We start from the raw sequence: 26,219 nt of genomic DNA on the forward strand, positions 1-26,219 counted from the left end.
GTCTGTAGTCCCAGCTACTCGGGAGGCTGAGGCAGGAGAATGGCGTAAACCCGGGAGGCGGAGCTTGCAGTGAGCTGAGATCTGGCCACAGCACTCAAGCCCAGGCGACAGAGCGAGACTCTGTCTCAAAAAAAAAAAAAAAAAATTAAGGCCAGGCGCGGTGGCTCACGCCTGTAATCCCAGCACTTTGGGAGGCCGAGGCGGGTGGATCACCAGGTCAGGAGATCGAGACCATCCTGGCTAACACGGTGAAACCCCATCTTTACTAAAAATACAAAAAAATTAGCCGGGCATGGTGGCAGCCACCTGTAGTCCCAGCTACTCAGGAGGCTGAGGCAGGAGAATGGCGTGAACCTAGAAGACGGAGCTTGCAGTGAGCCGAGATCGCGCCACTACACTCCAGCCTGGGCGACAGAGTGAGACTCGATCTCAAAAAAAAAAAAAAAAAAAAGAGGAGTATTGGGGTGCCAATTCAAGTCATAATTGATCCAACTAGGAATGCTAAAATGAAACCTCTGTTGTTGGACTGAAGTCAGAAGTATCAATATGACCAGCACTTTGGGAGGCCGAGGTGGGTGGATAGCTTGAGGTCAGGAGTTCCAGACCAGCCTGGCCAACATGGTGAAACCCCGTCTCTACTAAAAATACAAAAAAAAAATTAGCCAGGCATGATGGTGCACACCTGTGATCCCAGCTACTCAGGAGGCTGAGGCAGGAGAATCGCTTGAACCCAGGAGGCAGAGGTTGCAGTAAGCGGAGATCGTGCCACTGCACTCCAGCCTGGGCGACAGAGTGAGATTCTGTCTCAAAAAAAAAAAAAAAAGAAAGAAAGTAATATACCAGGCCCGGCATGGTGGCTCACACCTCTGGGAGGCCAAGGTGGAGAGATCACTCAAACTTGAGCCGGAGTTTGAGACCAGCCTGGGCAACATGGTGAAGCTCCATTTCTAACAAAAATACAAAAATTGGCAGGGTATAGCAGTGGGCACCTATAGTCCCAGCTACTTGGGAGGCTAAGGTAGGGGGACCACTTGAGCCGAGGGGTTTGAGACTGCAGTAGAACATGACTGTGCCACTGTACTCCTGCCTGGGCAACAGAGCAAGAAACTAGCTCAAAAAAAAAAAAATAAGTAAGAAAAAAAGAAAAGAAAAGAAATATTCTAAGTAATAAATGTAGAAGTAATGAAGGAAATAGGAAATCACCAATAAACACTTCAGTAACAACTGCTGGCTGGGCGCAGTGGCTCACACTTGTAAATCCCAGCACTTTGGGAGGCCAAGGCAGGTGGACCACCTGAGGTCAGCCATTCCAGACCAGCCTGACAAGTATGGTGAAACCCCATCTTTACTAAAAATACAAAAATCAGCTGGGTGTCGTGGCATGCGCCTGTAGTCCCAGCTACTCGGGAGGCTGAGACAGGAGAATTGCTTGAACCTGGGAGGCGGAGGTTGCAGTGAGCTGAGATCACGCCACTGCACTCCAGCCTGGGGGACAGAGCAAGAAGAGTCCATCAAAAAAAAAAAAAAAAAAAAAAAAAAAACCTGAAGGCAGCATCAAAATAAGTACTAAAGTTAGTGGGCAAAAATTTAAGGAGAATCAAAATGTCCTATAGTGTCAAAGTATCTACCTCCAAACTTCTTATTTACCACAGAGAAAAAGTGGGAAAGTGTGGCAGACACATCCTTAACTAAATGATCAAGGGGTGTGTGTGTGTGCCTTTTTTCAAAAGACAGGGTCTCGCTTGGTTGCCCAGGCTAGCATGCAGTGTACGATCACAGCTCACTAGAGCCTTAAACTCCAGGGCTCAAGCAATCTTCCCACGTTAGCCTCCAGAGTAGGTGGGACTGCAGACATGCATCACCGTGTTCAAGTAATCCTTCCACCTTATCATCCCAAAGTGCTGGGATTATAGGAATGAGACACCATGCCTGACCAGTGATCAAAGCTACTATCACCAGTAACAAGGCACACAGACATCATCATGTATCCCGATATTGTGACATCTTGCCAAAAATGCATAACCTGAATCTAACCCTGAGAAAACAATAGACAAACTCAACTGAGGGACATTCTGCAAAATACCTAACCTATATATTTCAAAAGCAGCAGGTCATATAAACCAAGGAAAACTGAAAGAACTGTCATAGATTGGAGAAGACTAAGGAAACTTGACAACTAAATGCAATGTGGGAACCTAGATAAGATCCTGAAGGACGTAAGGTGGAAAAAAACTAATAAAACCTAAATAAAGTCTATAGTATAGTTAAGATTACTTACAAAATTAAGATTACAATGTTAATCTTAGTTTTGATGATTGTATTAGAGTTATAACAGACATTAATATAAAGATGTTAATACAAAGCATATACGAGAACTCTATGTACAATCTTTGCAACTCTTTGGTAAATAAAATTCTTTCAAAATAAAAGTTTAAAGCCAGGCGCAGTGGCTCATGCCTGTAATCCCAACACTTTGGGAGGCTGAGGCAGGTGGATCACTTGAGGTCAGGAGTTCCAGACCAGCCTGGCCAACATGGTGAAACCCCATCTCTACAAAAAATAATAAAAAAATTAGCCGGGTGAGGTGGCGCACACCTGTAATCTCAACCACCTGGGAGGCTGAGGCACGAGACTCGCTTGAACCCAGGAGGTAGAGGTTGCAGTAAGCTGAGATCGTGCCACTGCACTCCAGCCTGGGCGACAGAGCGAGACTCCGTCTCAAAAAAAAAAAAAAAAAAAAAAAATCAAGATAAAATTTTAACAAAGCGGCCAGGCACAGTGGCTCACGCCTGTAATCCTAGCACTTTGGGAGGCTGAGTTAGGCAGATCACTTGAGGTCAGGTAGATCAACCTGGGCAACGTGGTGAAACTCCATCTCTATTAAAAAATACAAAAAAAAAAAAATTAGCCGGACATGGTGGCGCATGCCTGTAGTCCCAGCTACTCAGGAGGCTGAGGCATAAGAATCACTTGAGCCCAGGAGGCAGAGGTTGCAGTGAGCCAAGATTGTGCCACTGCATTCCAGCCTGGGTGACAGAGGGGATCTTTTCTCAAAACAAACAAACAAACAAAAAAAAAACAAGCAAAAAACCAAACAAACAAAAAAACCTCTCAGGATTCAACAGTAAAAAAAGCAAACAGGCTGGCCACCATGGCTTATGCCTATAATCCGAGCACTTTGGGAGGCCAAGGCAGACAGATTGCTTGAGCTCAGGAGTTTCAGACCAACCTGGGTAACATGGTGAGACCCCATCTCTACAAAAAATATAAAAATTAGCCAGGCCTGGTGGTGCATGCCTGTGGTCACAGCTAACGAGGAAACTAAAGTGAGAGAATTACTTGAGCCCAGAAGATTGAGGCTACAATGAGCCGATATAATACCACTGCACTCCAGCCTGGGCAACAGAGAGAGACCCTGTCTTAAAAAAAAAAACCGGCCGGGTGCCGTGGCTCATGCCTGTAATCCCAACACTTTGGGAGGCCGAGGCAGGCAGATCACCTAAGGTCAGGAGTTCAAGACCAGCCTGGACAACACGGTAAAACCCCATCTCTACTAAAAATACAAAAAAATTAGCCAGGCGTGGTGGCACATGACAGGCATGTGCCAGCTATTCGGGAGGCTGAGGCAGGAGAATCACTTGAGCCCAGGAGGCAGAGGCTGCAATGAGCCAAGATCACGCCACTGCACTCCAGCCTGGGCTACAAGGGTGAGACTCCATCGCAAAAAAAAAAAAAAAAAAAACCTGCAAACAATCCAATTTAGAAAACAGGCAAAGGACATTGAAGATGATACAGAGACGGCAAACACACACAAACACAAGATGTTCAACATCATTAGCCTATTGGGAAATGCAAATTAAGACCACAGTGAGATGCCAGTACAAAACTATTAGTGTAACTGAGTATTTCAGCTTAGAAATGCATTTTAAAACTTTTTTCCTCCTTTTTCTTTAGTCTTAAGATGTAACTTTTTTTTTTTTTTTTTTTTTTTTTTTGAGACGGAGTCTCGCTGTGTCTCCCAGGCTGGAGTACAGTGGCGTGATCTCGGCTCACTGCAAGCTCCGCCTCCCGGGTTCACGCCATTCTCCCGCCTCAGCCTCCCAAGTAGCTGAGACTACAGGCGCCCGCCACCACGCCCGGCTAGTTTTTTGTATTTTTAGTAGAGACGGGGTTTCACCATGTTAGCCAGGATAGTCTCGATCTCCTGACCTCGTGATCCACCCGCCTCGGCCTCCCAAAGTGCTGGGATTACAGGCTTGAGCCACCGCCCGGCCAAGATGTAACCTTGAAACAAACTATAGAAACTTTGTGTCCTTAGTCTTAAAATATGGCCTTGAAATGTTCTCTGAAACTCTGCTCCCTTCTCTTTCCCACCAGACACTCCCTTTCACCATGCACACTTATCTAACTGCATGCTTGTTAAGAAATTCCAGGGGCTACAACAACCCAGGCAAAAAGGCCCAGCTGTGGAATGAATTCTCCTCCACAGGGAGATTACCTCAAAACTGATAATCTATAACTCAGCAGCAAATAAAATGGCACCAGCCTGCACTCCAGGCAGACAATAATTCGAGATAGTCCTTGGAACAACACATGGGAACCTGCATCCTGTGTTACTCCCACATTTCCCCTACCAAGTCTCGTCTTTTTAAACCCCTTCCCTCAGCCTAACACTTGAAATGGTCTTTTGGAGACATAAGCCTAGCCTTTCCCAACTGCTAGCATTTCCATAAAGTTGCTTTCCTTTCACCACTCTTTCCTTCTCATGTTTTGGTCCTCAAGCAGTGAGCAGCCAGACTTTTGTTCAGTTATATTAGACCATTTAAAAGAATTATTTTGAAGTGACAATACCAAATGCTGCTGAGAATATGGGAAAACTGGATTTCTCATACTTTGATGGTAGTAATGTAAAATGATACAGCCAATAATTAATTTTGCCACTGCATTCCAGCCTGGGTGACAGAGGGGATCTTTTCTCAAAAAAGATCCCTCTTCTCAGTGATCCTCTCTTCTCAGCCTCCTCAGATAGGACTACAGGCACCTACCACCATGCCCAGCTTATATTTATTTTTATTTCTGTAGTGACAGGGTCTCACTATATTGCCCAGGCTGGTCTCAAACTCCTGGTCTCAAGCGATCTCCCAAAGTGCTGGGATTACAGGGATAATTTCTTTAAAAACTAAGTATTAGGCCAGGCGCAGTGGCTCATGCCTGTAATCCCAAAACTTTGGGAGGCTGAGGAGGGTGGATCACTTGAGGTCAGGAGTTCAAGACCAGTCTGGCCAACATGGTGAAACCCTGTCTTTACTAAAAATACAAAAATTAGCCAGGCATGGTGGTGTGCACCTGTAATCCCAGCAAATCAGGAGGCTGAGGCACAAGAATCGCTTGAACCCAGGAGACTGAGGTTGCAGTGAGCCGAGATCGCACCACTACACTCCAGTCTGGGTGATAGAGCAAGACTCTGTCTCAAAAAAAAAAAAAAAAAAAAAAAAAAAAACTTAAATATCTACTTCTGAGCATTTATCCTAGAAAAATGAAAACACGTCCACACAAACACCTACAAACAAATGTTCAAAGCAGGTTTATTTTGTAATATTAAATGACCCTCGATAAGTGAATGGTTAACAAATTGTAGTACATCCATACATACAATGGAGTACAAAATAAAAAGGAAAAAACTGTTAATACATTCAACAGCTTTGCTGGATCTCAAGGGCATTATGCTGGGTTGAAAAAGGCCAATTTCAGCCGGGCGCGGTGGCTCACGCCTGTAATCCCAGCTCTCAGGGAGGCAGAGGCGGAAGGATAGCTTGAGCCCAGGAGTTCGAGACCTGCCTGGGTAATATAGCAAGACCCCGTTCTCCACAAAAAGGAAAAAAGAAAAAAAAAGAAAAGAAAAAGGCCAATTTCAAAAGGTAACAGCCTGTATGATTCCATTTATATAGCTTTTTTTTTTTTTAAGAGGGTCTTGCTCTGTTGCCCAGGCTGGAGTACAATAATGCAATCAGAGCTCAATACATCCTTGAAATTCTGGGCTCAAGTGATCCTCTCTTCTCAGCCTCCTCAGCTAGGACTATAGGCACCTACCCACCAGCTATTTCTGTAGTGAGAGGGTCTGTCACTACAGGCTGGTCTCAAACTCCTGGTCTCAAGCAATCCCCCAAAGTGCTGGGATTACAGGGATAAGCCATTGTTCCCAGCCTGATATAGCAGTCTTGAAATGACAAAACTATAGATGGAAAAAAAAAGTAAAAAAAACAAAAAAACAAAAAAAAAAAACTATAGATGGAAAACAGATTAGGGTTCACCAGGGATTAGGAATGGTGCCGGGGCCGGGCACAGTGGTTCACACCTGTAATCCCAGCACTTTGGGAGGTTGAGGCAGATGGATGACTTGAGGTCAGGAGTTTGGGACCAGCCTGGCCAACATGGTGAAACCCTATCTCTACCAAAAATACAAAAGATTAGCCAGGCGTGGTGGCGGGCACCTGTAACTCAGCTACTCAGGAGGCTGAGGTAGGAGAATCGCTCTGGGAGGTGGAGGTTGCAAGTGAGCCAAGATCGCACCATTGCACTCCTGCCTGGGCAACAGGAGCAAAACTCCGTCTCAAAAAAAAAGGAATGGTGCCAGAAAAAAAGGTGTGGGCTGGGCGCGGTGGCTCACGCCTGTAATCCCAGCACTTTGGGAGGCCAAGGCGGGTGGATCACCAGGTCAGGAGATCAAGACCATCCTGGCTAACACGGTGAAACCCCATCTCTACTAAAAACACAAAAAATTGGCCGGGCGCGGTGGCTCAAGCCTGTAATCCCAGCACTTTGGGAGGCCAAGACGGGTGGATCACGAGGTCAGGAGATCGAGACTATCCTGGCTAACACGGTGAAACCCCGTCTCTACTAAAAAATACAAAAAAAAACTAGCCGGGCGAGGTGGCAGGCGCCTGTAGTCCCAGCTACTCGGGAGGCTGAGGCAGGAGAATGGCGTGAACCCGGGAGGCGGAGCTTGCAGTGAGCTGAGATCCGGCCACTGCACTCCAGCCTGGGCGACAGAGCGAGACTCCGTCTCAAAAAAAAAAAAAAAAAACACACAAAAAATTAGCCGGCGTGGTGGCAGGCACCTGTAGTCCCGCTACTCGGGAGACTGAGGCAGGAGAAAGGTGTGAACCCGGGAGGCAGAGTTTGAAGTGAGCTGAGATCGTGCCACTGCACTCCAGCCTGGGTGACAGAGCAAGATTCGGTCTCAAAAAAAAAAAAAAAAAAGGTGTGAGTATGATTATAAAAAGGATGCAAGAGGTAAATATTTATGGTATAGAAGAGTTCTGGATCTTGACAGAGGCTGTGGCTACATAAATCTATGCATATGGTAAAATGGCATAGAATTATATACATACATTATCACTGTCAATTTCTTGATTGTGATATTGTACCTATAGTCATACAAAATGTAACCACTGGAGGAAATGAGATAAAAGGTACACTGGGCCTCACTGTATAATTTTTGCAACTTCCTGTGAATCTGTAATTATTTCAAAATAAAGTTTTAAAAAATAGGCTGTACCAACCTAGTTTCTAATCCAGAATAATTCAAACCAAAGAACTTTTGGGAGAGTTTTATGATTGGATTGTTTTCCTTCTCACAACTACTCAATGTAATCTGAATTGACTCATGGTACCTAGTTTGGTGTCTTTATCATTTTACACTAAAGGGATCCTTGAAGAAGAGGTTGATTCCAGGTATAGAGCAGGAGAAGTACAAGATGAGCCTGTGCCATTTTATACTAGATAGCAAGGATTACCAGGGCTTTATCAAGAACACTCAGGAACCAACTTGAATAGACTCTCACGGGCCAAATATGAGATCATTTGGGCATAAATAAGAATAAATAAATGCAATGGTTTAAAACATCAAATACAATTAAATCCATGAGATCAAAATGATTTTTTAAAAACTTTCATTGATGGGCTGTGAAGGATACTACAGAACCATCTTGTTATTTTAAAATCTGGTTAAAGGCTGGGCGCGGTGGCTCAAGCCTGTAATCCCAGCACTTTGGGAGGCCGAGGCGGGTGGATCACGAGGTCAGGAGATCGAGACCATCCTGGCTAACATGGTGAAACCCCGTCTCTACTAAAAATACAAAAAACTAGCCGGGCGAGGTGGCAGGCGCCTGTAGTCCCAGCTACTCGGGAGGCTGAGGCAGGAGAATGGCGTGAACCCGGGAGGCGGAGCTTGCAGTGAGCTGAGATCCGGCCACTGCACTCCAGCCTGGGCGACAGAGCGAGACTCCGTCTCAAAAAAAAAAAAAAAAAACACACAAAAAATTAGCCGGCGTGGTGGCAGGCACCTGTAGTCCCGCTACTCGGGAGACTGAGGCAGGAGAAAGGTGTGAACCCGGGAGGCAGAGTTTGAAGTGAGCTGAGATCGTGCCACTGCACTCCAGCCTGGGTGACAGAGCAAGATTCGGTCTCAAAAAAAAAAAAAAAAAAAGGTGTGAGTATGATTATAAAAAGGATGCAAGAGGTAAATATTTATGGTATAGAAGAGTTCTGGATCTTGACAGAGGCTGTGGCTACATAAATCTATGCATATGGTAAAATGGCATAGAATTATATACATACATTATCACTGTCAATTTCTTGATTGTGATATTGTACCTATAGTCATACAAAATGTAACCACTGGAGGAAATGAGATAAAAGGTACACTGGGCCTCACTGTATAATTTTTGCAACTTCCTGTGAATCTGTAATTATTTCAAAATAAAGTTTTAAAAAATAGGCTGTACCAACCTAGTTTCTAATCCAGAATAATTCAAACCAAAGAACTTTTGGGAGAGTTTTATGATTGGATTGTTTTCCTTCTCACAACTACTCAATGTAATCTGAATTGACTCATGGTACCTAGTTTGGTGTCTTTATCATTTTACACTAAAGGGATCCTTGAAGAAGAGGTTGATTCCAGGTATAGAGCAGGAGAAGTACAAGATGAGCCTGTGCCATTTTATACTAGATAGCAAGGATTACCAGGGCTTTATCAAGAACACTCAGGAACCAACTTGAATAGACTCTCACGGGCCAAATATGAGATCATTTGGGCATAAATAAGAATAAATAAATGCAATGGTTTAAAACATCAAATACAATTAAATCCATGAGATCAAAATGATTTTTTAAAAACTTTCATTGATGGGCTGTGAAGGATACTACAGAACCATCTTGTTATTTTAAAATCTGGTTAAAGGCTGGGCGCGGTGGCTCAAGCCTGTAATCCCAGCACTTTGGGAGGCCGAGGCGGGTGGATCACGAGGTCAGGAGATCGAGACCATCCTGGCTAACATGGTGAAACCCCGTCTCTACTAAAAATACAAAAAACTAGCCGGGCGTGGTGGCGGGCGCCTGTAGTCCCAGCTACTGGGAGGCTGAGGCAGGAGAATGGCGTGAACCTGGGAGGCGGAGCTTGCAGTGAGCCGAGATCGCGCCACTGCACTCCAGCCTGGGTGACACAGCGCGAGACTTCGTCTCAAAAAAAATAAATAAATAAATAAAATAAAATCTGGTTAAAAAAGAGAGAGAGAGAGAAAGTCAAGCACAGTGGCTCACAACAGTTATCCTAGCACTTTGGGAGGCCAACGCGGGAGGATCACTTGAATCCAGGAGTTTGAGACCAGCCTGGGCAACATGGTAAAACCCTGTCTCTACAAAAAATTTAAAAATTTAGCTGGGCATGGTGGCACACGCCTGTAGTACGAGCTACTCGGGAGGCTAAGGTGGAAGGATCACCTGAGCCTGGGAGGTTTCAGCTGCAGTGAGTCATGACTGTACCACTGCATTCCAGCCCAGGCAACAAAGCAAGATCTTGTCTCAAAAACAAACAAACAAAAGCAACCCCTCCCCCCAATTCCATTTAGATTATTATCAAAAAGAATACAATACATAGGAATTAACCAAATATGTGAAAGACTTCTATGATTTAAAAATACATATATATATTGCTGAAAGAAATTAAAGAAAACATGAATAAACAGAAACACATCCCATGTTCATGGATTAGAAGACTTAACATTGTTAAGAGGTCAATACCACTAAAAGCAATCTACAGATTTAATGCAATCTCTATCAAAATCCCAATGATTTTTTGGCAGAAATAGAAAAATCCATCCTAAATGTCATATGGAATCTCAAGGGACTTAGAATAGCCAAAATAAACTTGAAAAAGAAGAACAAAGCTGGAAGACTCACACTTCCTAATTTCAAAACTTACTATAAAGCTACAGTAATCAAAACAGTATGGTACTGGCATCAGTACCATATGAAATGGTATAAAATATATGAAATATATTTGAAATATATGAAAGATATATGAAATAAACTCTCACATATATCGTCAAATGATTTTCGACAAGGGTGCAAGATCATTCAGTAGGAAATGGACAGTTTTTTCAACAAATGGTACGGGGAAAACTGCACCCTTACCTAATAATACATACAAAAATTAACTCAAAATGGACTGAAGACCTAAATATAAGTCCTAAAATCCTAAGAAGCTTCACAACATTGGATTTGGCAATGACCTCTTAAATATGACAACAAAGACACAGGCAACAGAAAAAGATAGACAAACTAGACTTGATGAAAATTTTTAAATTTTGCACATCAAAAGACACTATCAACAGAATAAAAAAGTAATTCACAGGGCCAGGCATGGTGGCTCACACCTGTAATCCCAGCACTTTGGGAGGCCGAGGCAGGCAGATCACTTAAGGTCAGGAGTTCAAAACCAGCCTAGCCAACATAGTGAAACCCCGTCTCTACTAAAAATACAAAAATTAGGCCAGGTGTGGTGGCTCACGCTTGTAATCCCAGCACTTTGGGAGGCCAAGGCAAGAGGCTCACTTGAGGTCAGGAGTTGAAGACCAGCCTGGCCAACATGGTGAAACCCTGTCTCTACTAAAAATACAAAAATTAGCCGGGTGTGCTGGCATATGCCTGTAATCCCAGCTACTTGGGAAGCTGAGGCAGGAGAACTGCTTGAACCCAGCAGGCAGAGGTTGCAGTGAGCCGAGATCACGCCATTGCACTCTAGCCTGGGTGAAGAAGCGAGACTCTTTCTAAAAAAAATATATATACACACAAAAATTAGCCAGGCGTGGTGGCAGGCACCTGTAATACCAGCTACTTGGGAGGCTGAGGCAGGAGAATTGCTTGAATCCAGGAAGCAGAGGTTGCAGTGAGCCAAAACTGCACCATTACACTGCAGTTTGGGTGACAGAGTGAGACTCCATCTCAAAGAAAAAAAAAAGTAATTCACAGAATTCGAGAAATATTTGGAAATCATATAACTAATAAGGAATTAATATCCAGACTATACAGAGAACTAAAACTCAACAAGAACAAAAATTTCAAAAATGGGCAAAGGGGCCAGGCACAAGTGGCTCACACCTGTAATCCAGCACTTTGGGAGGCGGACGCGGGTAGATCACCTGAGGTCAGGAGTTCCAGACCAGCCTGGCCAGCATGGCCAAACCCTGACTCTATTAAAAATACAAAAGTTAGCCGGGCATAGTGGTGGGCGCCTGTAATCTCAGCTACTCTGGAGGCTGAGGCAGGGAGAATTGCTTGAACCCAGGAGGCAGAGGCTGCAGTGAGCAGTGAGATTGCACCACTGCATTCCAGCCTGTGCAACAGAGTGAGATTCTGTCTCAAAAAAAAAAAAAAAAAAAGAGCAAAGGACTAAAATACACATTTCTCCAAAGGATATATACAAATGGCCAATAAGCATATGAAAAGATGCTCAACATCATCAGGGAAATACAAATCAAAACCAGAAGGATATACTACCTTTGATATGGTTTGGCTGTGTCCCCATCCAAATCTCATCTTGAATCCCATGTGTTGTAAGAGGGACTCAGTGGGAGGTAACTGAATCATGGAGACAAGTCTTTCCCTTGCTGTTCTCAAGACAGTGCATAAGTCTCACGAGATCTGATGGTTTGATAAGGGGAAACCCATTTCATTTGGCTCTCTCTCTCTCGAGGCTGCCATGTGAGACGTGCCTCTCACCTTCCACCATGACTGTGAGGCCTCCTCAGCCACATGAAACTGTAAGTCCAATAAATCTCTTTCTTTTGTAAATTGCCCAGTCTCAGGTATGTCTTTATTGGCAGCATGTAAATGGACTAATACAGTAGACTGGTACCAGTAGAGTGGGGTGCTGCTGAAAAGATACCCAAAAATGTGGAAGTGACTTTGGAACTGGATTAACAGGCAGAGGTTCAAACAGTTTGGAGGGCTCAGAAGAAGACAGGAAAATGTGGGAAAGTTTGGAACTTCCTAGAGTCTTGTTGAATGGCTTTGCCCAAAATGATTATAGTGATATGAATAATTAGGTGAGGCTGAGGTGGTCTCAGATAAAGATGAGGAACTCACTGGGAACTGGAACAAAGGCGACTCTTACTATATTTTAGCACAGAGACTGGCGGCATTTTGCCCATGCCCTAGAGATTTGTGAAACTTTGAACTTGAGAGAGATGATTTAGGGTATCTAGCAGAAGAAATTTCTAAGCAGCAAAGCATTCAAGAGGTGACTTGGGTGCTGTTAAAGGCATTCAGTTTTATAAGGGACGCAGAGCACAAAAGTTTGGAAAATTTGCAGCCTGACAATGCAATAGAAAAGAAAATTCCATTTTCTGAGAAACTCAAGCAGGTTACAGAAATTTGCATAAGTAACAAGAAGTCAAATGTTAATCCCCAAGATAATAGGGAAAATGTCTCCAGGGCATGCCAGAGGTCTTCACAGCAGCCCCTCCCATCACCAGCCAGGAGGCCTAGGAGGAAAAAGTAATTTCAGGGTCCAGGCCCAGTGTCCCTGTGCTGTGTGTAGCCTAGGGGCTTTGTGCCCTGCATCCCAGCCACTTTAGCCATGGTTGAAAGGGGCCAACATAGAGCTTGGGCTGTGGCTTCAGAGGGTGCAAGCCGCAAGCCTTAACTGCTTCCACATGGTTTTGAGGCTGCCAGTGCACAGAAATCAAGAACTGGAGTTTGGGAACCTCCGCCTACATTTCAGAAGATGTATGGAAATGCCTGGATGCCCAGGCAGAAGTTTGCTGCAGGGGTGGGCCCTCATGGAGAACCTCTGCTAGGGCAGTACAGAAGGGAAACATGGGGTTGGAGCCCCCACACAGAGTCCCTACTGGGGTACTGCCTAGTGGAGCTGTGAGAAGAGGGCCACCGTCCTCCAGACCCCAGAATGATAGATCCACCAACAGCTTGCACCGTGCACCTGGAAAAGCCACAGACATTCAATGCCAGCCTATGAAAGCAGCCGGGAGGGAGGCTGTACCCTGCAAAGTCACAAGGGCAGAGCTGCCCACGACCATGGGAACCCACCTCTTGCATCAGCATGACCTGAATGTGAGACATGGAGTCAAAAGAGATCATTTTGGAGCTTTAATATTTGACTGCCCTGGCCAGGCGTGGTAGCTCATGCCTGTAATCCCAGCACTTTGGGAGGCCGAGGCGGGTGGATCACCTGAGGTCAGGAGTTTGAGACCAGACTGACCAACATGGAGAAACCCCATCTCTACTAAAAATACAAAACCAGCCAGGCGTTGTGGCGCATGCCTGTAATCCCAGCTACTCAGGAGGCTGAGGGAGGAGAATCGCTTGAACCTGTGAGGTGGAGGTTGCGGTGAGCCAAGATCATGCCATTGCACTCCAGCCTAGGCAACAAGAGCCAAACTCCATCTCAAATACATATATATATATTTGACTGCCCTGCTGGATTTCAAACTTGCATGGGGCCTGTAGCTCCTTGTTTTGGCCAATTTCTCCTATTCGGAATGGCCATATTTACCCAATGCCCATACCCCGAAATTAGGAAGTAACTAATCTGCTTTTGATTTTACAGGCTTGTAAAATGGAAGGGACTTGCCTTGTCTCAGATGAGACTTTGGACTGTGGACTTTTGAGTTAATGCTGAAATGAGTCAAGACTTTGAGGGACTGTTGGGAAGGGATGATGAAATGTGAGGACATGAGATTTGGGAGGGGCCAGGAGCAGAATGATACGGTTTGGTTGTGTCCCCACCCAAATCTCATCTTGAATTCCCACATGTTGTGGGAGGGACCCAGCGGGAGGTAATTGAATCATGGGGACAAGTCCTTCCCTTGCTGTTCTCATGATAATGAGTAAGGGTCACAATATCTGACAGTTTTAAAAATGGGAGTTTTTAATAATTTAAAAAAAAAAAATAGGAGTTTTTCTGCACAAGCTCTTGTCTGCTGCCATGTGAGATGTGACTTTCACCTTCCACCATGATTGTGAGACCTCTCCAGCCATGTGGAACTGTGAGTCCAATAAACTTCTTTCTTTTGTAAATTGTCTCAGGTATGTCTTTATCAGCAGCATGAAAATGGACTAATATAACCTCATACCCATTAGGATGGCTACTATCAATGAAACAGAAAATAACAAGCATTGATGAGGATGTAGAAAAACTGTGCACTACTGGTAGAAACGTAAAGTGGTATAGCCACTGTGAAAAACAGTATGGCAGTTCCTCAAAAAATTAAAAATAGGGCTGGAGGAACCAGCTCACACCTATAATCCCAGCACTTTAGGAGGTCAAAGTGGGAGGATGATTTGAGGCCAGGAGTTCAAGACCAGCCTGGTCAACATGCTGAGGCTCTGTCTCTTCAAAAAATTAAAAAATTGGTGGAGAGATGGTGGCACATGCCTGAAGTCGCAGCTACTTGAGAGGCTGAGGTGGGAGGATTGCTTGACCCCAGGAGTTTGAGATTGCAGTGAACTATGATCTTGCCACTGTACTCTAAAGCAAGACCCTGCCTCAAAAAAAAAAAAGAAAAAAAAATGTAATTAAAAGTAGAATTACTGTATGATCCAGCAATTTCACTTCACTCAAAAGAATTAAAAGCAGAATCTCAGGCTGGGCGTGGTGGCTCAAGCCTGTGATCCCAGCACTTTGGGAGGCCGAGACGGGCGGATCACGAGGTCAGGAGATGGAGACCATCCTGGCTAACACAGTGAAACCACGTCTCTACTAAAAAAAAAATACAAAAAAAAATTAGCCGGGCGAGGTGGCGGGCGCCTGTAGTCCCAGCTACTCGGGAGGCTGAGGCAGGAGAATGGCGTGAACCCGGGAGGCGGAGCTTGCAGTGAGCCGAGATCGTGCCACTGCACTCCAGCCTGAGCGACAGAGCGAGACTCTGTCTCAAAAAAAAAAAAAAAAAAAAAGCAGGATCTCAAAGAGATATTTGTATATCCATCTTTATAGCAGCATTATTCACAATAGCAAAAACATGGAAGTAATCCAATGTCCATCAACAAACACACACATAAGTAAAATGTGGTATATCCACACAATGAAATATTATTCTACCTTAAAAAGAAAGGCAATGCTGACATGCTGCAACATGGATGAACCTTGAGGACGTTATGCTAAGTAAAATAAGCTAGTCACAAGAAGATTCTGTAGGATTCTACTTGTGAGTTACCTAGTCAAATTCATACAGACAGAAAATAGAATGGTGGTGGGGAACGACGGGAAGGAGGTATAGTAAGATGTTGATAAACAGTTGTAGAGTCTGAGTTTGCAAGATGAAAAGAATTCTGGATATTGCTTGTACAACAATGTGAATGTACTTAAGGCTAATGAACTATACACTTAAAAATGATCAAAATGGTCAATTTTATGTTATTTGTACCTTACCACAATAAAATTAAAAGGATTGTTAATAGTGAGAACAGGCCTACTGGAATAACATAATTCACTGAAAGTAATAATAATGGACTATGTAAGTTTGCTTAAGACAGAAAAAAATTTTTAAGCCCTTTTTAAGAGTTACGATAACCAAAAATAAAAAAAAACCATGAAATAACCAAATAGGTTTTAATAAATTTATACTGTAAATTCATACTGTAAAATAATTACTGTAATAAATATTTTGACTGTACTATATAGAAACCTCAAATAAAACTGAAATAATATAAACAAAATACGCTCTGAGCAATAAGCTTAATATTCAACTTCATGTTTGCTTCTTTTATTTACCTGGGAGAGAGAATAGTACCAAGTCAGAGGAAGATCAAACACTCTTAGGGCGGCTGTCCTCAATGAAAACTGTGATTCACTTACTGTTTCTTCTGACATGGCTCCTCTTCTAATCTTCATTAAATGAAACATAAAAACATATTAGCCACAAAGATTTCTGGTTACTTTACCAATGAAAGGTACAAACTGAAATTTTAATTCTATCAGCTTATTTTTGCAGTCAATTATTGATGACATTACACTTGAGGTAAAATTATATTTATTAATCACCAAACGCGTAAAAGAAAAAATAAGCTATCCTTCCTGTAGGAGATAGCATAAAAAATAATAATAAGTTAAAAAACAAAAACCTAGATTTAAACTTTGAGTCCAGGTAGCAAATTTTCCTTAGGAAACTGCAAGTTCTAGATTCTCTCTTTTCTGGTTACATAAAAATTTAACATCTTTTAGAGAGTAACTGAAAATATACTGCTTCCCATTCATTTGGTTTCCTTCGTATAACTGCGGGGGTGAGAGCGGGTGGCAGGCAGGTTGCTGAATGGAATCCGGAACAGAATCCTGGGGTTCTGTGAACCTCCGAGTTCACTGACTGAACATCAGAACTCACGCATTTATTCTCCTGTTGTCTCATTTTAAAGATCTTCAAAGAAATGCCACATGCATGCTATATGATTTTGGTATAATTTTAGTGCATATTATTCCTCTTGAACAAAAAAAGAAAAGTCAGATGAGTACAGAGAAGTAGTTGTCGCACAAAGAGAAGTCATTAACTTTAACATTACATTAAGTGGTTCAGGATCTGGGTTTCAGAGCCAGAAATAATTTTATTATCACTGTACCCAGTTGAACACACACTAAACAAATTTACATGGTATTGATGTATAAACCAGTTTACAAGTTTATCTATTTATAATAAAGAAATACACTATCTAGTGACCTGAATACTTACATATTCTATCAAAACATACCATCCCTGAAATAAAAGACTATAGGAAGCTGAACTAATAAGTCAAAAATGTTGCCTGATGAGTGCAAAAATCAAGAGTCCTGAGGAATATTCCATTCAGGCCAAGAAAACACCTAAGCACTATCTCCAATGCACAAGAGAATGCGCTTCTCTAATAACCACAATGTTGATGTCTACCAAATTCATTATTTATTTTATTTGGGTAGTGTTGTATATTACATAACAGAATATAAAAATTACCAACAATCCCTCTATAAAAGTTAATTTGCGGCGGAGCACAGTGAGTGGCTCACGCCTGAGCTACTTTAGGAGTGATTTGGGAGGCCAAGGTGGGTGGATCGCTTGAGCTCATGAACCCAGGAGTTCAAGACCAGCCTGGGAAACATGGTGAAACCCTGTCTACACCAAAAAAAAAAATGATTTGCTATACTTTTTTTAGGCCCTTCATTTCTGCATATATCTCTATGTTCTCTTTTTCTGTACTCCAATAGACTATCCCCTTCTGTTAATACCCACCTGTTTTCAGACAAGTGTCAAAACCACTGATTAAGTAGTGGCTTCCTTTAAAATCAAACACAGCGATACCTCTTGGGTGGGTTACTACTACTGATGCGTCCCTTAATCCTTACTAGAGATACAGCAGTATAAATTTAATTCCCCCTACCAGTGTTCTAAGTACAACTTTTAGACTCAGTATAGTTTAATTGACATACATTTATTTCAGTCAACAACTTGTGATAGAGACATATGATTAAAAAGTACAGAGGAAACCACGAACAGCTAAGAAAGTGAAAAATGGTCCTCTGGAGAATAAAACAAGGGTATAGAGAAGCCGGGCAAAGAATGGCTGCTTTTCCTTATAAGTCTGTCTGTAATACTTGATTTTTTAAAATCTGCCTACACGTATTACTTTTTAAATATTACTACAGTAAAAAGGAAGTGGGGGGAAGCTCATTTATTCTTCTCCCTCCCTAAATATTAATACATTTTATTTTGAGAAACATTTTTACTAATTAGAGTCTGGATCATTAAGCAATCTATGCTACTGCATTAAAAAAATATATTGAGTAACTCACCCAAAGTAATTTTCCCTATAATAGAACATTCCAAATTTTTAAGCAGAATAGAAAGAAAATAAAGCAAACACTTTAATTGGTTGCAGAGATATTCTTAAAAGATTGTGACAAACCTAGGCCGGGCGTGGTGGCTCACGCCTGTAATCCCAGCATTTCGGGAGGCCGAGGCGCATCAGTTGAGGTCCAGGAGTTCGAGACCAGCCTGGCCAATATATCGAAACCCCGTCTCAACCACAAATACAAAAAAATTAGCCAGGCATGGTGCCGCGCCTGTAATCCCAGCTACTCGGTAGGCTGAGGTAGGAGAATTGCTAGAACCGTGAGGGCGAAGGTTGCAATGAGCAGAGATTGCACCATTGCACTCCAGCCTGGGTGACAGAGCAAGATAGCATATCAAAAAAAAAAAAAAAAAAAAAAAAAAGATTACAACAAACCTCTATTTTTGCATTCTAACTACCTCATTCTTTTTCATTTAAAATTACTGAGGAATTTGATTCCAAACCTAATCATTATTCATTGAAAAACTAAAAACAAACAAACAAAAAAACCAGTCATTTCAGTTGCTTCCAGAAGTATAATAAAAATAAATATGAAGGTAGTTTCATGATTATTCAAATTTATAGAAGGAATCTATAAAACATAACCAAAAATACTGTCCTCTGTGATATTACTTGTTCCTCTACATTCCAACTACTGGGTAATTAAAAATAAATGTCATAAACAATTTGTTTCTTACACATCTTAAAATTCTATCCTACAACTTTGACTTTATAATACAACAGGAAGGAAAGTCTGAAATACCAAAAAGAAAATTGATGTGAAGCACAAATCTATATAACCTAACTCTGAGAAGACACTCTGAACAGAGAAAAATGTTTAGCTGCAATAACAACAACAATAATAAAAGTCTCAAAGTCCTGTGCAAAAACAAGCTGAGTCTTTCCTCCGGAAAACAGATATTTAACAACTTTACAGAAGGAACAGACACCACAATACTCCCATCTAAATTTTTCTCTGAAAGCACCTGTAAAGCGGGGTAATCTTTCACAACCAAAAGCCACTCCCTGCTCAAAACCACCCGCATCCAAGCCGAACCTGAGACCTCACCAGCTGCCCCATCTCCAGCGCGCTCTCTCCCGACCCCACAGCAGCCCCTCGCGGAGCTCTCCTCTGCTGTCTTCCTTTTTCTTTACCAAGAGGACCAGAAAAGGGGATACCTTCAGCTCGGCAGTCCAGACCCTTCCTCGGGCTCACACCGATGGCGAGCCCATCCCAATTCCGCGCTTCCTTTGCAGGCCTCCCTCTGGCGTGGGGACCCTCCTACTTTCTTACGCAAATACTAGCCAGGCCCGACCCTGCTTAGCTTCTGAAATGAGACGAGGTCGGGGGTGTTCAGGGTGGCACGGCCGTAGACCCTCTGGCTTTCCGCCGCTCCACCTGGCACTCGGAGAGCTAACGCCGGCGATGGAGTCCGTGCCACCCGTGCCCCGAGGCCTCTGCCCCAATTGCGTGGCCGCCCAACTCTCCGCTTCCTCCCACCCGCCTATCTACCCCCACCCCGCCCCTGGCCCTGTACCTGGAGCTCCAGGCCAGGTACAGCCGGCCTGCCCACGCCTGCTTCCCAGCTGCAGCCTGGGGCTGAGCAGCAGCCAGACGGAGGGAAGGCGGAGTCCTTCCGGGGTCAGGAGTAGGAAGGTGGAGAGAAAGTGGAGGGGGCCTTCTGGGCTTTCTGCGTGAGGGGCTACGTGTGAAGCAGCTTCCGCCATTTTTGTTTAGGGTAGAGGCTCCTGCCTCGTCAGAAGGATGTAAAAACTAGATTCGAAGAATTGCATCCTTTTACAAACCGGTCAAAAACTAGTATTGTAGTTTGAAACCTGTCGGGGGATTTAAAACAGTTGTCAATCTGGTGAAAACTATGGAGCTTTTCCCCTGGAAAAAAAAATTCCTATACACATGCTCATTACTTTAAAGGAAAAAAAAAATTACACATGTTCAAAACCCTGAAAACAATCCATGGATCTAAGATTAAGAACTTCTACCACAGGCCCTCAGCCCTCGAATGAGTGTTAAGAGGCATTCTAATCCTGTATAGAAGATGCATTTATTTTTTATTTCATGTCTTCTTTACCTTTTTTCTGTTTCCCACTGAATTAGGCAACCGAAGAATATTGAATGTAGCAATTTATTGGCAGAGTAGTCACCGCTCTCAGGTTCTGTCTAATACATAGTAAACTAATAGGGGGCCAGGTTAGGAAAAAGTAACAACAACAAAACCCAAGGTACGGTTTCTATGTTCAGTCTTCAGTCAAAACATTCCATCAGAACTGCAGATTTAGGCGGGGCACGGTGACTCAAGCCTGTAAACCCAGCACTTTGGGAGGCCGAGGTGGGTGGATCACGAGGTCAGGAGATCGAGACCATCCTGGCTAACATGGTGAAACCCCGTCTCTACTAAAAATATAAAAACAAAATTAGCCAGGCCGGTGGCAGGCGCCTGTAGTCCCAGCTACTCGGGAGGCTGAGGCGGGAGAATGGCGTGAACCCGGGAGGCGGAGCTTGCAGTGTGCCGAGATCATACCACTGCACTCCAGTCTGGGAGACAGAGTGAGACTGTGTCTCAAAAAAAAAAAAAAAAAAAAAAAAAAAGAACTGCAGATTTTGGCGGGGCACGGTGGCTCACGCCTGTAATCCCAGCACTTTGGCAGGCCAAGGCAGGCGGATCACTTGAGGTCAGGAGTTCAAGACCAGCCTGGCCAACATGGGGAAACCCCATCCCTACTAAAACTACAAAAATTAGCCAGGCGCCCGCCTGTAATCCCAGCTACTCAGGAGGCTGAGGCAGGAAAATCGCTTGAACCCGGGAGGCGGAGGTTGCGTGAGCCCAGAGAGTGCTACTGCACTCCAGCCTGGGTGACTAGAGTGAGACTCTGTCTCAAAACAAAGCAAAAAAACAAAACAAAAAAACCCTGCAGATTTAAGAATTCTAGTTACTGAGCTTGTTTGTGGTAAAAAGCCAAAATAATTGTTTTCAAAATTCCCATTTAATCAAATGGAAAATAGAATAGTAGTACCAATTTATCATATTATTAGATTAATAATAACTATCCACAGGCTGGGTTTTATGTGAAAATATTTGGCACTCATAAGGTAAATGGAGCTCTTCAGATTTGAAAAACCTGAAATTTGTAAGGCTATTTTCATTTATTTTCCCAATTTCCTCCTCTTTCCCATTTCCCACAACTTCCAAACATTCAGCCTAATGGGAAGAGCAGTACTGATGATGACTACCACTCAACACAATTTTCCTGAGGCCACATTATCTCCTTAATTCCACGATAAACATTATGAGAGAAATATTATTACGTGGTGGGTACAGATTTTATTCTTTTTTTTTTTTTTTTTTTTTTTTTTTGAGACGGAGTCTCGCTGTGTCTCCCAGGCTGGAGTGCAGTGGCCTGATCTCGGCTCACTGCAAGCTCCGCCTCCCGGGTTCACGCCATTCTCCTGCCTCAGCCTCCCAAGTAGCTGAGACTACAGGCGCCCGCCACCACGCCCGGCTAGTTTTTTGTATTTTTAGTAGAGACGGGGTTTCACCATGTTAGCCAGGATAGTCTCGATCTCCTGACCTTGTGATCCACCCGCCTCGGCCTCCCAAAGTGCTGGGATTACAGGCTTGAGCCACCGCGCCCGGCACAGATTTTATTCTTTAGCATGAGAATAAGATATGTCACATTTAGGCCAAATGAGGTGGCTCGCATCTGTAATCCCAACACTTTCGGGGGCCGATGAGGGAGGATCCCTTGAGGTAAGAAGTTCGAGATTAGCCTGGGCAATAGCAAGACCCCCATTTCTACAAAATAATAAAAAATAAAATAGACAAAACGGAAAGAAATATCACATTTAATTTATGTATATAAACCAAATGCAATTTGCTCTAAGCCTCCCTTCTTCTGGTTTGGCAGAGTACTGCACTCAATCTTAGCTATTATTGGATATATTAGTTAACATATTAGCTACAAGTAAAAGAAAACCAAACAAGTAGTGGCTGAAACCAGAAGGACAGGGGACTCAATGTCTTCTGATATTGGGGACAAGGAAAAAAAATTGGAGCCTGGATTAATTCTGAAGGCCCGTACCTCCCCCAGATAACCAAGCCATCGTGTAATGCTCAGTGAACCAGAGAATGGAGTTCATGGAATACGACCAGTTGTTTCTTCTGTACGAGCAGTGCAATACATGCTACAGCAACCATTAATGAATTTAGGGGATCCTATCTGCATAATATCAAAACAAAACTGTCAAGTTAAACTGCCTGAGTTTGAATCCTTTCTTGACCACTTACTAGAGCCATTGTTAAAGGAAAAGAAACACAAAGCTATTTTTCTGTACTTTCGACACTTCTGACACCAAATGTGTGGAGGCTTTTCCCCACCAAACAAGTCTCCAATTATGTCTTATTATAAACTCCACTCTTTAATTTAGTATCTACCAACTGGGTGTTGTACAGTTAAATTCAATTCAATACTATGCACCAAACCCTTAAGGGCTCAGTCCTACAAGACTGCCCCCACTTCAGATGCCAATTGCAAATCCCAGGTTGTCACCTGTGCATCTGACCAACCAGCTGTGAATCAGGGATTCCCACAACCTTCTCCTCCCATCCCAAACCAGTTTATTGATTTATAACAGAAGATATTACAAAGGATACATATGAACAACCAGATGAAGAGGTACATAAAACAAGATCTAGAAGGATCCTGAGTGCAGGAACTTCTGTCCACACGGAATCCCGTTTTGGGATATGAATGTGTTCACCAACTCAGAAGCTCTTAGAACCCCGTACTTCAGGGATTTCTATGGAGGCTTCATAATGTTGTTACCAGAAAGGGGTCCCAATCCAGACCCCAAGAGAGGGTGCTTGGATTTCGTGCAAGAAATAATTCAGAGCAAGTCCACAGTCCAAAGCAAAAGTAAATTTAAGACAGTAAAGCGGTGAATGTACACCTACTGTATAGACTGAGTAGGGCGTTCCCGAAAGGAAGAAGAGGAACGCATCCACTCTAGGTACAATATTCATTTGTCGAGGATTAAAAACAGATCATGGGGAGATGTGCTCTGCTCCAAGGGTTTGTGATAAAGGATTAATTTTCTTAATTATTATATTTTGCAAGAATTAATATTATTATCTTTAAAGCAAAATTAGGAATGCTTTTGCTCTCAAGGTATCAGGGACATCAGTACACTCCCAAGTCTGGATCTGTTTAGTAAACATTATCAATCTGTTCCATTAACTGTAAACGTTTAGAAGCTGGAAATGCCTAACTTTCTGGAAATGTAGCCCAGCAAGTCCCAATCTCATTTTCCTAGCCCTCACTCAAAATGGAGTCGCTCTGGTTCAAACCCTCTGACAATGTAACCATAATTGATTATTAACTCAATCTTCAACTCCTCTCTCCTCCAAAGAGGATGGGCTGGGTATTGGGCCAAAATTTTTAAGCTTCTAATCATAGCTTGAATTTGCTGGTGACCAGCCTCTATCCTGAAGCTATCCAGGAGCCCAACAAGAATATCAGAAAAAAAGACACTCCTATCAACTAGGAAATTCCAAGAGATTTAGGAGCTCTGTATCAGGAACTGGTGACAGAAACCAAATACATACTCTTTCTTTCTTTCTCTTTCTCTTCTCTTCTCTTCTCTTCTCTTTTCTTTTCTTTCTTTCTTTCTTCCTTTCTTTCTTTTGCTTGTTTTTTGTTTTGTTTTGTTTTGTTTTGATACAGGATCTCACCCTATTGCCCAGGCTGCACTGCAGTGGTGCAATCATAGCTCACTGCAGCCTAGAACTCCTGGGCTCAAGTGATCTTCCCACTTCAGTCAGTCTTCTGAGTAGCCAGCACTACAGGCACTTGCCACCATGCCCAGTTAATTTTTTAAATTTTAGTAGAAACAATGTCTCGCTATGTTGCCGGGGCCTGTTCTCAAACTTCTGGGCTCAAGGGATCCTCCCACCTCAGCCTCCCAAAATGGTGGGATTATAGGTATGAGACACCATGCCTGGCCCAAATATATATTTTTTATGTCACAGTGGTCTTAGGCAAGGTACTTACCCTTTTCATGTCTCAATTTCCTCCTGATGTGTTAGAAAGACAAATATAGGCCTGGCACTGTGGCTCACACCTGGAGGCCGAGATGGGCAGATCATTTGAGGTTAGGAGCTCGAGACCAGTCTGGTCAACATGGTAAAACCCCATCTCTACTAAAAATACAAAATTAGCCAAATGCTGTGGTGTGTGCCTGTAATCCCAGCTAGTTGGGAGGCTAAGGTAGGAGAATCGCTTGAATCCAGGAGGCAGAAGTTGCAGTGAACCGAGATCACACCACTGCACTCCAGCCTAGGCGACAGAGCAAGACTCTGTCTCAAAAAATAAAAAGAAAAAGAAAGACAAATAGAGTAATGCTTATAAAGAACTAAGAATCTTATGGAAATTTTTTTTTTTTTTTTTTTTTTTTTTTGGAGACGGAGCCTCGTTCTGTCACCCAGGGTGGAGTGCAGTGGTGCAATCTTGGCTCACTGCAACCTCCGCCTCCCAGGTTCAGTTCAAGCAATTCTCCTGCCTCAGCCTCCCGAGTAGCTGGGACAACAGGCGCACATCGCCATGCCCAGCCAATTTTTTGTATTTTAGTAGAGATGGGGTTTCACTGTGTTGCCCAGGCTGTTCTTGAACTCCTGAACTCAGGCAATCCGCCTGCCTTGGCCTCCCAAAGTGCTAGGATTACAGGTGTGAGCCACCACACCCAGCTCTTAAGGAAATTTTTAACTTCAGTACTTGGACTTCCACAGGACCCAAAGAGGCAAATCTATTTCAATATAGTTGGTTTGCTTTGTAATCCCATGTATTTGTTTTATGCACATAGAAGCATTACTTTGAAAAGGCGGTCCCAGACTCTACCAGAAAGCCAAGAGGTCCATAAAAAAATTTTTAAAAAAAGGTTAAGAAAGTCGAACAAACCGCTAAGACCACATCCACCCCACGAGCACAGAGCTCCACTGCCCGTCCACATCTGTGTGATGGTGGGCATGGGTCAAAAGGACTCCTATGAGGGTGACGAGGCCCAGAGCAAGAGCGTTATCCTGACCCTGAAGTATCGCATCGAGCACAGCATCGTCACCAACTGAGATGACATGGAGAAGATCTGGCACCACAACTTCTACAACGAGCTGTGTGTGGCTCCAAGGAGCACCTTTAGTGCTGACCAAGGTCCCCCTGAACTCCAAGGCCAATCACGAGAAGATGACCCAGATCATGTTTGAGACCTTCAACATCCCAGCCATGTACATGGCCATCCAGGCCATGCTGTCTTTGTACCCCTCTGGCACATCGTGATGGACTCCAACGAGGGAGTCACCCACACTGTGCCCATCTATGAGGGGTAGGCCCTCCTCCAGGCCACCCTGTTTCTGGACCTGGCCAAACGGGACCTGACTGATTACCTCATGAAAATCCTCATGGAGCACCACTGCAGGTTCACCACCACCACCGAGCGGGAAATTGTGCATGGCATCAAAGAGAAGCTGGGCTATGTCACCCTGGACTTGGATCAGGAGATGGACACAGCGGCCTCCAGCTCCTCCCTGGAGAAGAGCTACAAGCTGCCCAACAGCCAAGTCATCACCATTGGCAAGGAGCGGTTCCACTGCCCTAAGGTGCTCTTCCAGTCTTCCTTCCTGGGCATGGAATCCTGTGGCATCCACAAAACTACCTTCAACTCCATCATGAAGTGTGACGTGGACATCCTCAAAGACCTCTACGCCAACACAGTGCTGTCTGGTGGCACCACCATGCACCCTGGCATGGCTGACAGGATGCAGAAGGAGATCACCACCCTGTTGCCCAGCACGATGGAGATCAAGATCATTGCTCCTCCCGAGTGCAAATTACTCCATGTGGATGAGTGGCTCCATCTTGGCCTCGCTGTCCACCTTCCAGCAGATGTGGATCAGCAAGCAGGAATACAATTTGTCCAGTCCCTCCGGCCCCTCCATTGTCCACCACAAATGCTTCTAGGCGGAATTTTACTTAGTTGCGTTACACCCTTTCTTGACAAAACC

General features: G+C 43.6%; 1 protein-coding gene and 1 pseudogene across 22 annotated transcripts in view; one reads left to right on the forward strand and one right to left on the reverse strand.

Moving 5' to 3' along the window:
- The window catches only part of MIGA1 (mitoguardin 1), a 96,525-nt gene extending 76,758 nt beyond the window's left edge, over nt 1-19,767 (reverse strand). For 6 of the 22 annotated variants that reach the window (XR_012418466.1, XR_012418486.1, XR_012418485.1 and 3 more), the window contains exons 1-3: nt 19,689-19,767; nt 16,677-16,772; nt 16,070-16,183 (exon numbers count right to left, since the gene is read on the reverse strand). Coding sequence is in view for 14 of the 22 variants with exons in the window: in XM_074003266.1 (XP_073859367.1) it covers nt 16,070-16,183; nt 16,677-16,700 (138 nt within the window). In the remaining 8 variants the exon portion in view is untranslated. Of the gene's footprint in view, nt 1-16,069; nt 16,184-16,676; nt 16,773-18,225; nt 18,323-19,329; nt 19,479-19,688 lie in introns of those variants that run through there. The other 16 variants (XR_010582642.2, XR_012418497.1, XR_012418492.1 and 13 more) reach the window with 7 other exon arrangements.
- Nucleotides 19,768-25,178: 5,411 nt separating this feature from the next.
- On the forward strand, nt 25,179-26,175 carry LOC102116307 (actin, cytoplasmic 1 pseudogene; annotated as a pseudogene).
- The last annotated feature ends 44 nt before the right edge of the window (nt 26,176-26,219 follow it).

This window comes from Macaca fascicularis, chromosome 1 (genome assembly GCF_037993035.2).
Source record: "Macaca fascicularis isolate 582-1 chromosome 1, T2T-MFA8v1.1".
NCBI lineage: Eukaryota > Metazoa > Chordata > Mammalia > Primates > Cercopithecidae > Macaca > Macaca fascicularis.